We start from the raw sequence: 12,500 nt of genomic DNA on the forward strand, positions 1-12,500 counted from the left end.
ATCCAAAAAATTTTAAGTACCCTGGGTGTGAGATAGTCGGTGACCCCCCTTTAAAAAATCCTAGCTACGCCCCTCGATTTCCTTTCCTTTTACATTCTTTGATTGCAGCTTTACGTGGTAGATCTTCAAGGGAATATACGTTCATTTTCATTCCGTTTTATTATTCTCCCGAATTCGGAGCCTAATATTTTACGTAACTTAACCCATCATAGTGACTAACTCACGTTAACCCCATAAGGCGCGAGTACTTCGTGTTATTCATGAAATTCTAACCTATGGCAAAATCCCCTGGGAAAACGTTCAAGTTCAAGCAAGTAAAAAAGTACTCGGGAGACGAATATACCGTAAAAGACTGAAAATTTCTTTTCAACGTGAAGAAGTCGTTAATTAATCTGTCCTGTTTTTCTATACCTGAGCGATTATGCAATTTACAAATAAATCTGCTCCTTGTCCGTGACCACTTTCCTATATATGAAGGTCCATTTGAGAGAATGGTAGATTGGAAGATTGCTATAAATAAAGTAATGGACCCATCACCCACTCCATTCCGGTTCCACCGAGTATATTAGTTACACTCATCAAACACAACGATCTTTAGAAGTCAATGTTTTAAGTAAAGTGTAAAAGAATCTGCTTCTGGAAATCATCCACCCGATTGCGGCATATCCATCCACGCGTGTTGGGACGTGACCAAGCATATTTTTCATATTTCTGTAATTGTGACCATGAACGTGTGTCTCGAAAAGATGCCTAAGACCCTTAAAGAATGTATGTTTTTCAATGAAGATCATTTCTCGAAGCTATTCTTAACTAATTAGGTTGAATTCTTGGTTATTCAATTGATGGTACAGAATATCTTCAGGATTATTATCTTGAAAGAACAGGAAATCTATTGAATATCCGCCAAGATCCGAAACAACATTTGTTCAGTTCCACCTCTAACATGATCAAAGATGTGAAACATTCAACTGAGAAAAACTCAGGTCTTTCGTTATCCTGCGAATTTTAGTTCTATTGAATACATTTTAATCTACTGCCCTTTCTGAATCCATTTGGTCTATCTGTATGTTGAGTGAATGCCGAATAACCAGCCCGTCTACGAAGTTCTGTTCGCTGATCGAGTCAATTTTAGGAACTAACTGTTCAGTCCCGGAATTTTTTTTCGAAGACTTCGTTCTTGACATTCTCATTGAACTAGACCGGAAAATGAATAGGATTGTCACCACGCAAAAATGCGACCTTCGTTAGGAATTTGAGTCCCGGCGTTAACCGCCGGGTAACACCCCGGAAAATTGAACTTTCGTTTCTTTTCGTTTACGCATAGAATCTACTTATAAAACAAACTCCTGGGTGTCATTATATAATATATCCAGAAAGAGTAACATCCAAAGCATCAGAGTCTCGAAATACAGTAAGCCGTGCTGCTTCGTTTTTTTTAAGGCGACTTTGAAGCCGCCTTAACTGTACACGGTGAAACTGTTCTTCTAATTTAGTGGGTCAAGGAAGAAATTAATTAAGTAAGTACAGCATACACATGATCGTTCTATAATTTAGAAGCCTTGAAGTCTCAAACGGAAACTGAGATTATTAGGCAAGTTTAAGAATTTTACTTAAAAGTCTCATCTTGGTAATCTTTGATTACCAAGTGGCTGCATGATGGGCGGAGTAAAATCTTCTACCACTCTACTCAGTTTTAGTTCTCTGTCTACTGCCACAATATATCGGATCAACTCTATTCCAAGACCTGAATTGTTCCTGTTTGGCGAATCTGTACATAATGTCGATACAACTTTGATTACCCGGTGGACGAAGCCTTCTAGTCTAACCAGCTCGAAGAAGAAATATTTTGGAGCTAAGCTGAGCTACTACCCAAACAGCGAGTCCTGTTTTCAGTTGACAAGAATTAGTAAAAGCGGAGATATTGCCACGAATCCTGGTCCTACAGTAGCAAACACAAGTGGAGTGAGCTCTAGTAGAAAAGTGTGTGCTGGCTGCGCTAAAGCTCTCAGGGTGAACCAAAATGGCGTTGCTTGCTCGGGCTATTCAAGCGTGTTCCATCAAAAGTGTTCAGGCATGAGTAGGAAGGATCTGTTATTCTATCGTTGTCATGGATCTTGGTTTTGTTTTACTTGCTCCATGCCTCAATTTACGGATAGCTTTTTTGAGAACTCCACTGACTTTAATATTGATATGGAGGCTCGATTAGCTGAAGATTAGGTCTATTAGCAGGCGAAGACAAATGTTAGTCCGCGTTTGTGGGTCACCCCTCCTCTTTCTTGTCAAAATGCACGGGGTACAGTCACTGCCGTGACTCGCCGCGTATCCGCCAAAAATTTGAATTACTTAATTGTGACATTCTTTATGCTTCGAAGATTGGTGTGTCGAACATAAAGCTTGTAAGTTTATTGCTAGTCTAGTTGCAGGTCAAGTTAATAATAACTAGTGTATCTAAGAGATAGCTCAAATTGTAATGCTACCGTACATTTCTTTGATAGTGACAACATTTATCATTGACAACCACAGCAACGGTGTATTGAGGTCAGTGTAACTTACTTTAGTTTTTTGAGGGAATGAATGTCAATGTGCCGAAATTTGACCCGGGCAAACCCCTTTCCAGACCGTGATGAAGTAAAAGAAATGTAAACGGAAATAAAATACAAAACTCTAGCTGCTAAGCCACTGATCTGAAATTCGTGCATGATGTTAAGTGAGAAAGCAAGATGTCTAAATTGTACGCGGAAAGAAACGATAAACTCTTAAATAAGTAACTTAAAATCTGTCCTCCCACTCATAAATCAAGGAGTGTCTGTAGAAATATAAGAAGTGCTACGGCCGGCTTGAAGCACGTGGCAAGCTTAACTTGAGTCACTTTCAATAGCATGAATCGCAGCACATTTGAAAATGAAGTGTTTACGGTTTCATCGTTATTTTTTAATCATTCTACAAGTTTGCGTAATGACAATTTCATGATTCGACCCAAGGGAGGCGTCACTGCAGCAAAAAATGAAATACGAAGTTCAAAGTCAGATGCCAGATTATTCTTCATGACGCAGTGCGTTCTGGTTAAACGTGATGCATTCTGGTAAAAAGTTTGTCACAGCTTACATACTTTCTCTTAAATACAGATTGTAAAATTCATCCAGAATTCGTGAGTTTAACTACAGCCAACATATCATGTAACCCTGTAAAAAAATCCCACAACAATATATTTGGAAAAGTTTCCCCATTCTGATTAGCAAAAAGAAATGAAGTTTTAAGGTAACACAGCCCAGAGAAGAAGAAATTCAGTGCAAAAGAGATAACAAACTAAGAATTCTGATTGGTCAATGATCAAAGAAACTCCACTGATAGGCAATCAAAATGCAAGCCTGGATGGCGCAGTTTTTTCGTGATTGCATAGTATTAATACCAAATTTCAAGATTTTTCTCGTTCAATTTGGTTAAAAATGCTTTTACATTTTTCCACAGACTAGGAATTTGTTGGTTGAAAAGATTAACTTCCGCTTATTATTTATTCCAGATCACACGCTAGCTCAAGTGATTACATTAGCTTATTATATGCTCAAAAGAATACCGCGTTTCTGATTGGTCTATGACGAATGCATAAATAGTTTTTAGAATTCAATACGAAAGTTGCTATGGTAACAGCATTGGAGTAATTTTGCGGAGTAATACAATAAATAAAAAATCGTAAAAACTTGCTTGCATTTCGTGATTTATGGTGTCCGACTCTTGTGATGTTTTGAAAGCCTCTCAAATTCCACTAGCCTAAGGCGAACTTTCAAAACACCACTCGTGCCCATAAATCATACGATTTCATATACTAGGACCTCATCAAGGCAAGCATCTATCTCCACCAAGTCCTTGAGTTAACCCTTTCCCAAGTAAATTTATTTTTAGGAACCTAAATAATTCCCTTGATATCTTTGTTTTGATTCGATTTTACAACAGTGGGCGCGCTCAATCTCCCAATTAATAAGGAAGGCGTTCTATAACTAAATCTTCTTGGGAAAGAGTTGACTCCTAGGCTGAGTATGAGAGATAGATGCTTCCCTTGATATGTCCTGCTATACATATACCTATACATATACCATGATGGTTAAGCTAAGCCAATTAAAACTGTAGAACCAATTGACAGAAATCAAAAGGAATGAACGATTTAAGAATCCAACGGGGTTGGCAAACAAGCACAGCCGGCGGAGTTGGCCAGTTAAAACAACAAATTGGGATTTGAATTCGGGAATCCTGAAGCCCTAAACACTCGCCCACCCTAACTTCAAATTGATACGACGACCGGAAATTTCAACATTTTAAAGCTGCGCTTAAGTGTCAGAGAGATACTTACAGAGGCAGATCAATGATTAACAAGCGCTGTGCTTGCTTGGCACAGAATGTAGTGTTCCATTCTTTTCCCTTAGATGCTTTGTGTCTAACAATGGAGGACAAAGAACTTGGAATGACTAATGAGGAAAGTACAGAACAGCCTACAGGAGTTCAAAACTTTGAAGAATATTTTGTCCACAGCTTCAACTGTACAGATGAAAATTGCTTACTCCCACTTTGCGTGAACACTAAACTCTTGTTTAAGCACACCCAGAGCTGCACCAATCCAAATTGTTCCTTTTGTCGGAAGATAAATTATCAGATTGCAAACCATGTCAAGTCTTGTGTGAATAACTTTTGTTCAGTTCCATTTTGCATGGAAGCCAAACTGAAGACGTTTTTAGTTCAAATACAGGAAGGACACGCAGGTCCTGAAGATTGTCCCAGCACAGGGAGTCTTAATTCCGGAGATCCATCGTGGAAGCCCCAAAGTTCTGAAACTCAAACTTTTCTTCCTATAAACGTAAGCCAAGTCTCAGAATTTAAAGCAACAGAGGAGGCATCATCGCAAGAATCGTCAAGATTTAAAAAGCGCGATTTCGGGGATAACAAGCCAAGAGAACTGAAACAAACAAGCTACTCGTCCGCATCTAAAGTTATCCAACCCACAAAGCGTTCCTGCGTAAGTCTAGGTCGGCGCAGAAGTCCCACAATGGTCACCAGTCGCTCAACGCCAATCAGATCCCAAGGGGCAAATCTTGTACTTCCCTCAAAACCGGAAGCCACTCCCAAAAACGCCGTAAAGAACAGTCCATGCCCAAGGAGACTCCAATCCCGTCCTTCTTATGTTGGTGTGGCATTGACCGAACGGTTTAATGGCAGCAAGAGATTTCAAGTATCTAGGAGTCACCCATTCTCACGTGCAATAACTCCCAGTAACGAAGATTATCTGCAAACAATTCGAGAAGCCAGAGTGTGCTCTGGTTTGGACCGCAGAATGAGAAGCGGAAACAACCTTAGAAGTAACGAAGGAGAGTCGTTAAAAGTTCGCTTATTTCAAGCCCTGTTTCATTTAATGAGTCACGTCGTGAAAACAAATAGAAGAGGACAGTTTCTTACATGCATTCGTTTATTGAGAGGCGCTCTACATGAGATCAAGAATGTGGTATAGGTTACGTAGCCAAAGCGACGGGGTTTCAACGGAAACGTGAAGAGGAAAACAGAACGTCGGAAGGGGCTACAACGGTTTATGAAACGATTCAAAATACCTCCTCTGGGCAGTTAGAAATGACCAGTCTGTTCGACCACAGTCAAGATCTACAAGATACACCCAAGTCAACCATACTTGTGTTACGCGACAGATCTTGTAGACACAGCTTCAGCGTTTCAAGTTCTTTATTCTGGCATGGAACTTCAGCAATCTGTCGTTGTCGGCTGCCAACTCATCTCTAGCTTTCTCTCAAACTACTAAAAACTGGCGTTTATATATGCTCCTGCTGAGCTATGATTGGTTAGAGAGCTTGAAAAGTTATACAAACGTGATCATAACCGTATCAGCAACAAAGGCGGAAAAGCTTGTGGTAAATACTTGCGGTAGATGTCACAACCTAGCAAAAAATTGAGTTAATTAAATTGTTGGATAAACTGATGGCAACGGAAACCGAAGTTTCCGCGTTCCTTTATGCTAACCCGCGCGAGCTAGCCGCGGGAAAGCTAACGCTACAGATAATACGCTAATTAATAACATGGGCGGTGTTACAACTTATCAAAAATAACCGCTAAGACGGTGCTGGTGTTTCCAACAACATCGGCGGAAATTCTGCTTTCGCCTAAAACATTTTCTCGTGGGAAAGTTACTTAAATTAACTGAGAGGGACGAGGTTGTTTGCGACACTAAAGGCGCTGTTACACTGTGCTATTTTTCGTGCAACTTGTCTCTCAACGCTTTGCGGCACCCGCCAATGAAAATGTTCTTTTAATCTCATGTGATCATTGAAACGAGACAAGTTGCATGGATTGTGCTTAGTGTAACACCCCTAAAATAACTTGTTTAGTAAAGTGAGAACGTTTGTATAAATGGCGTTGCGAGATAAGTTTCACGAAAAATTGCATAGAGTAACAGTGCAGCGCCTAGGCTGCGTTTTTTCGGCGAAATCCAAAAACGGAGCATGAATCCAAAGTATCCACACTCGAGGAGGATACTTCGGATTAAATCTAAATCCGGATTTTTGAGATTCATCACCTCAGCGTTTTTTTGGGAAAGGATTTGAAAAAAGTATTTTTGACAAGCGGTTTTCCATGCAAAAATGATACACAACAGCTACCGTACGTGACAGTTCAGACCCAATTGTTTTTCTCGCGCCATTTTTACCGTACGATCGAAGACATGAATAGGTCGAAAACAGTTAGGTTTCTAGCAGATTTCACACCAGAAATTACACAAAAAGTTTCTTGACAGCAATAATATTGCTAGCACCTTTCCTGCAGCGAAAAAAGCATGGTTTTCGTCATTTTTTTTTTAATCGATCGCTAAGGTATTTGTTTTTACTGTTAGCATTTTCATTTAAGAATTTCTCCAAAACAAGCTTAATTAACCGCTATTTTTTTTTTTAATTTGCACGCAGCTCTGGGTTTGTTTGTGTGCGTTGTCATGGAAAATAATCCTTTTTCGGATTTAGCGTTTTTTGATGCTGAAGAATCCATTGATCCGAGATCAGAAATCCGTTTTTGGATTTTCCCAAAAAAACACACCCTTAATTTGGTTTGCACGTTTCAATTTTTTATTTAAGTTCTTAAAGCAGCGTGCATTAGAATACTTTGCATATAATAAAACGATCATGAAAATATTAGAAAATATGCTTCAACACTTGTCCCATACTCCCACCTCCTTATATGAGGTGCTTAACTACTTATATCAGTGTAACCATGCTTTATCCATAAGCCTTATCACGGTTTTAACCGCCATTTTGAAGGGTAGGCAAAGCGTAAAGAATTTGTAGTGTTTACATGGGGATCCGATGTCAAATAATTTTCGTTAAACGCTAGTTCTGAAAAAAAAAATATGAGTTGAGAACTGAAGGTACAGGGCAAAAGGTTATACAGACCACATTTTAGGCACTAACCTTTTACAGAAGATGCCCGGCAGCGTTTCCAATTTTTCGATATATTTGTCTGTAATTTTTTCCCGAATTTTCAATAACAATTACAGATAAATGTATGGAATAATCGAAAACGCTACCACGCAGCTTTTAACGAAGGCTAGTCCCTAAAAGTTGGTCTGTATAATCCTTTACCCTGTACCTTCAGTTAGCGATTAATAATTTTTTTAGAACTAGCGTTTAACGAAAATTATTTGACATCGAGTCCCCATATAAACACTACAAATACTCTGCGCTTTGCCTAACCGTCAAAATGGCGGTCAAAACCGTGATTAGGCCTATTCTTATGGCCAATACGAACCCTCAGGACAGAAGCTTCATTAGCAATAAGAACCGTCAAGCTGAATTTACCATGCCTTTATTAGGAAAGAATTTTACGGTCTATTTGCATTTTTGACACTGATAGGATGATTTATTTTTAGAAGTAGCAGCAGTAGCTATAGTAGTAGTGGTAGTAGTAGTAGTAGTAGTAGTAGTAGTAGTAGTAGTAGTAGTAGTAGTAGTAGTAGTAGTAGTAGTAGTAGTTGTAGTAGTAGTAGTAGTAGTAGTAGTAGTAGTAGTAGTACGTAGTACGTAGTACGTAGTACTGTAGTACTAGTTGTAGTAGTGTTATTTCATATATGTTCCACATCAATAAGGGCCCGGACGCACTGGGCAAATTTTTGTTTATTTTGCGAAAAAATCTGCCACCAGTTCCCTGAGACAAGTGCGCCCAATGATTTTTAGATCTACCAAATTTTGTCAAGGTTTACCAAACTTCAAAGACGCCGTCGTCCTGCCTCGGAGCAGGACAAATTTTTGTCAGGCGTGAAATCTGACATATTTGTTAATTAACACGCCATGATTTGAAGGAAAATGTCAATCAAGAAAATTTGATCTCTATTTTTAGTCGGATTTCAGTCGGCCTTCTAGGGACAAATCTGTTGTGTTACCGAACCCGTTGCAGTCAAACAAGGTGAAGCCTCCACTGGCATAGTAGAAGTAGCAACTGCATCTGCTGGAGTTGAACGAATTCAAGGAAGAAAAAAAAAATAGAATACAAGCAATAATATGCCGAGGAAACATATTCGATCGAAGCGGTTAAAGATCACCATAAGCCCATGACTCCTGAGATCTCATGTAACCTTTCCGGCGAACAGCGCGCAAGCGATGGTGTTTATTGACACTTGTGGTTAAGAAATAATTTGCTGTGTCTCAGTGCGCCCACGTTTGACAAATTGAAAATTTGGCAGACACAAATTTTGTCGAGATTTTTGGAAGGGCCAAACAAATTTTGTCAGTTCAGTGCGTCCGGACCCTAACTTGGATGTGGCCTTCCTGTTGTTATTGTAATGGGATTTGGAGGTTAACCCCTAAACCCACAACAGGAAATGATAATGCACGTAAATGAATGGACTTAGTTATAGCCCTAAATATGAAACTGTCACGTATAAACACAAGGGATCTGAAGTGATAACTGATAACTGGTTAAATTATGAAAAAAGCAAATGTAAAAACACTACATAAATGTTCAGTTTTATTTTTGTATCAACAAGATTAAAAGGCAACCACTTGAAGCATCACTTTGAAAATTAGTTTTTTTTAATGCTTTAACTCTGAGGCCACTGGATTCTTTGGTTTGACACGAATTATCTTTGCAATTTTTTTATTCGGACGCGCATGCATGGAAACAAGCAAGAGAATTCTGCATAAATCAGTAAATTCTTGTCCTGCCAGGACAAATTCTGAAGAAGGAAAATTTTGAAGAAGGAGCTTTAAAGTATGGCTACTTCGAATTTAAAACATCTTCATCCAGGAAAATAAATTTCCAAGCCTGGTTTAGATTACCGAGTTCTAACGTGTACTTTTTTTTTTCTAACAATCCTCGAGAAAACGCCGCATTCTTCTGATTGGGGGCGGCGTTTAATTTTAAGGTGAACTGACCCGGTCAAACTGCCAAGCTCTCCCTAATTTGGCCATAGCCATGTGCACTTAAACTCCAACGTGGCATCACAAGCTTTTCCAACATCCTTTCCAATAAATTTGAGATCATTGCTTATCACACCACATGATGAGTAAATTTTCTAAATATTCGTGTGTTTTTATTTGTTCCCACCCGACTCGACATTTTGTAAGATATTGTGATAAATGCTGTTCTTGTTGTTGTTATATAGACTTGTAAAACTAATTATGTGACTTAGCCGGACTATCTAGTATTATGATATCACGTGGCTTATTTGAAGGAATCTCATAAATTGTAATGTAATTTGGGACTTAACTAAATAAAAATAAAAAGACATAAACCATCAAAGGAATAAGTTCAATTAGGAAAAATGCGCTCAAAGGTGCGGCAGAATAAAGTTGTAGAGAATGGTTATTGTAAAAATTATTTTGTTAAACAAAGTTTCTGCCATACATTTTTCGTAATTCTAAAGGCACAAAACTACAGAGAATGTATGGAGACAAAAAAGCAATATTTTGGAATTCCAAAGAATAGATGGTTGTGAACTTGAACATATTTGTTTGGTTTATGAAGGCGAAAGTCTATAAAGTAGCGTCACGAACAGTTTATTTTCCTTTGAATTTCTCGCCATGTTGCCCTGACTACCCATGATGCACTCAATAGCGTTAACTCATCTGTTGTCACACTATACTTTGACACAGCTTGGTAACCATGTTTTACACCGCGACTATGAACTTGATCTAAGTGAAGGTCGGTTTGCTAATCTTGCTGGTTTTAGTGTAAAAAAACAGATTGACAAACGAGAGCAATTTGTCCACTAATCTTTCAAATATTAATTAATTAATTGAAGCGTTGGCTGGATTTACATTCATCTCATATTTTCATCTAATGATAATTGGCAGAAAAGTCGACAACATTGGTTCAGATATTAAGGAACAATTTTACGGCAGGAACCCATGACTGGGAGCCTAAAACTCTACTGTGTTTCGTGTAACGGCGTTTTCACAGACCGATTTATTTTTAGATTTTAGGCTGACGTCATAGGGTCACCGAACCGGAACTGCCTTTGTTTTTTGACCTAATTCGCGGGAAGGGCTAGTCTAAAAATAAACCTACTTGTAAAAAAGGCTGTTTCACAGACGCTGTATGGAAATTTGCGCGCTCCAGATGGGGTCCCGTTTACGGTCTATTTGCATTTTTGAGACTGATAGGATAATTTATTTTTAGTAGTAGTAGTAGTAGTAGTAGTAGTAGTAGTAGTAGTAGTAGTAGTAGTAGTAGTAGTAGTAGTAGTAGTAGTAGTAGTAGTAGTAGTAGTAGTAGTAGTAGTAGTAGTAGTAGTAGTAGTAGTAGTAGTAGTAGTAGTAGTAGTAGCAGTAGTAGTGGTGGTGGTGTTAATTTTTTATATATGTTCTACATCAATAACTTGGATGTGGCTATTGCTGTTGTTATTCCAATGGAATTAACAGACAAAACCCACACAGGAAATGATAATGCGCGTAAGTGAATGGACTTTGTTACAACCCTAAATATGAAACTGTTGTTCTGAGAACGAAAGCAACCGAGATTCATAGAGCTAACAAAATTAACATTCTTGCCGCCTCCTACATTTCAGCCCAGTTGGATCCTGGCGGGACGAGAATTTACCAATTTATGCAGAATTCTCTCGCTTGTTTCCATAAGAGTCGGAACAAAAGAATTGCAAAGATAATTCGTGTCAAACCCAAGAATCCATTGGCGTCAAGAGTTAAAGCATTTTTTAAAATTATTCGAGGGTGGGGTTTATTTACAAAATCACTGACAACACTTACTGTAACCAGGAACCCATGACCCGGAGCCTACAACTCTACTGTGTTAGTGTAACGGCGTTTTCACAGACCGATTTATTTTTAGATTGAATTTCCCGCGAATGAGACTCCCACAGGAGCCCGATGACCAATTACAAGAAATTAAGCTGACGTCATAGGGTCACCGATCCGGAAGTGCCTTTGTTTTTTGATCTAATTCGCGGGAAAGGCTAGTCTAAAAATAAACCTACTTGTGAAAACGCCGTTTCACAGACGCTGTATGGAAGTTGCCACTCCAGATGGACTCCTGCTGTTACGGTAGATCGTTTGTAAATATTATTTTAAACAGAAACACGTTTAAATTTCCAGAGGAAGATCGGCCTCGCACCTTGCGAAAACTCTGAAGAAAGACCTGCAACTATGGCCACTTCCAAAGCTCGTTTAGATTACCGAGTTCTAACGTGTACTTTTTTCTCTTACATTTCTCAAATAAACGCCTCATTCTTCTGATCGGGGGCGGTGTTTAATTATAAGGAAACTGACTATGGTCCCAGCTGGGTGAAAGTCCAGACTCTTCCTAATTTGGGTAGAGCTATATGCACGTAAAGTCAAAGTGGCATCACAAACTTTCCAACATCCTTTCCTATAAATTTGAGGTCATTGCTTCTCACACCATCGATCATATCCACGACGATTCACAAAAGCGGAACGAGAACCAAGAAGCCACATGATGAACACTTTTCAGCAGTTCTTCCAGCATGCGTTAGATTGTGTTGATCCAAGTTGCATTCTCCCAATCTGCGTTAACATGAAACTGAAGCTGAAACACTCACAGATCTGTCACCAGAAAACAAGCTGCGCACTATGTAAGGAGATGAAGTCTCTTGCTTCACAGCACAGCCAACAGTGCAAAGATTTTTACTGCTGCGTGCCATTTTGCATGGAAGCAAAACTCGAAATGTTTAAACAAGATTATCTTGTGGATTTGGATGATAGCATAGATTTCCTGTCTCAGGAGAAAAATTCTGGCTGCGGTCAGAAGACTGACAAAGAAAACACCATTTCAGCGACAAACAGCGCTGTCTCATTTCTGCATGCCAATTCTCCTTCGCTGCAGGGAACAGCTAGTTCCTATCCGCCTCCTTTGCGACATTTATCTCTAAGCCAGAACCGGCAGCCGCGAACGTTGCCAAGCTACAATGATGCAGTAATGCAGATGCCACATTCATTAGTAGAGACTGACTTTATCGACAACCTGCCGTTCTTTTCTAACCATGCTCAATCCGCAGG

The 12,500-nt window shown here is 39.1% G+C and overlaps 2 protein-coding genes across 3 annotated transcripts in view; both read left to right on the forward strand.

Moving 5' to 3' along the window:
- Positions 1-12,500, forward strand: part of LOC137999053 (uncharacterized) — a 22,567-nt gene that overhangs the window by 8,664 nt on the left and 1,403 nt on the right. Inside the window, exon 2 of the mRNA XM_068844881.1 lies at positions 11,745-12,500. This exon is cut by the window's right edge and continues 1,403 nt beyond it. Coding sequence (XP_068700982.1) covers positions 11,938-12,500 — 563 coding nt within the window. The 5' untranslated portion in view covers positions 11,745-11,937. The remainder of the gene's footprint in view (positions 1-11,744) is intronic.
- On the forward strand, positions 1,379-7,267 carry LOC137999052 (uncharacterized). Of its 2 annotated transcripts, XM_068844880.1 has the most exons (3): positions 1,379-1,517; positions 2,496-2,538; positions 4,419-7,267. In XM_068844880.1, the coding sequence occupies exon 3, from the start codon at positions 4,436-4,438 to the stop codon at positions 5,492-5,494; it is 1,059 nt and encodes a 352-aa protein (XP_068700981.1). In that variant the 5' UTR covers positions 1,379-1,517; positions 2,496-2,538; positions 4,419-4,435; the 3' UTR covers positions 5,495-7,267. The 2 variants fall into 2 exon arrangements, 1 of the variants encoding a protein (XP_068700981.1); XR_011122886.1 differs by lacking the exon at positions 4,419-7,267 and having other exon boundaries at positions 1,388-1,517; positions 1,692-3,883.

The sequence above is a fragment of the Montipora foliosa genome, chromosome 4, assembly GCF_036669935.1.
Source record: "Montipora foliosa isolate CH-2021 chromosome 4, ASM3666993v2, whole genome shotgun sequence".
Taxonomy (NCBI): Eukaryota; Metazoa; Cnidaria; class Anthozoa; order Scleractinia; family Acroporidae; genus Montipora; species Montipora foliosa.

Coding starts and splice junctions, on each gene's coding strand:
- LOC137999052 (XM_068844880.1), top strand. CDS start 4,436: ATGGAGGACAAAGAACTTGGAATGACTAATGAGGAAAGTACAGAACAG.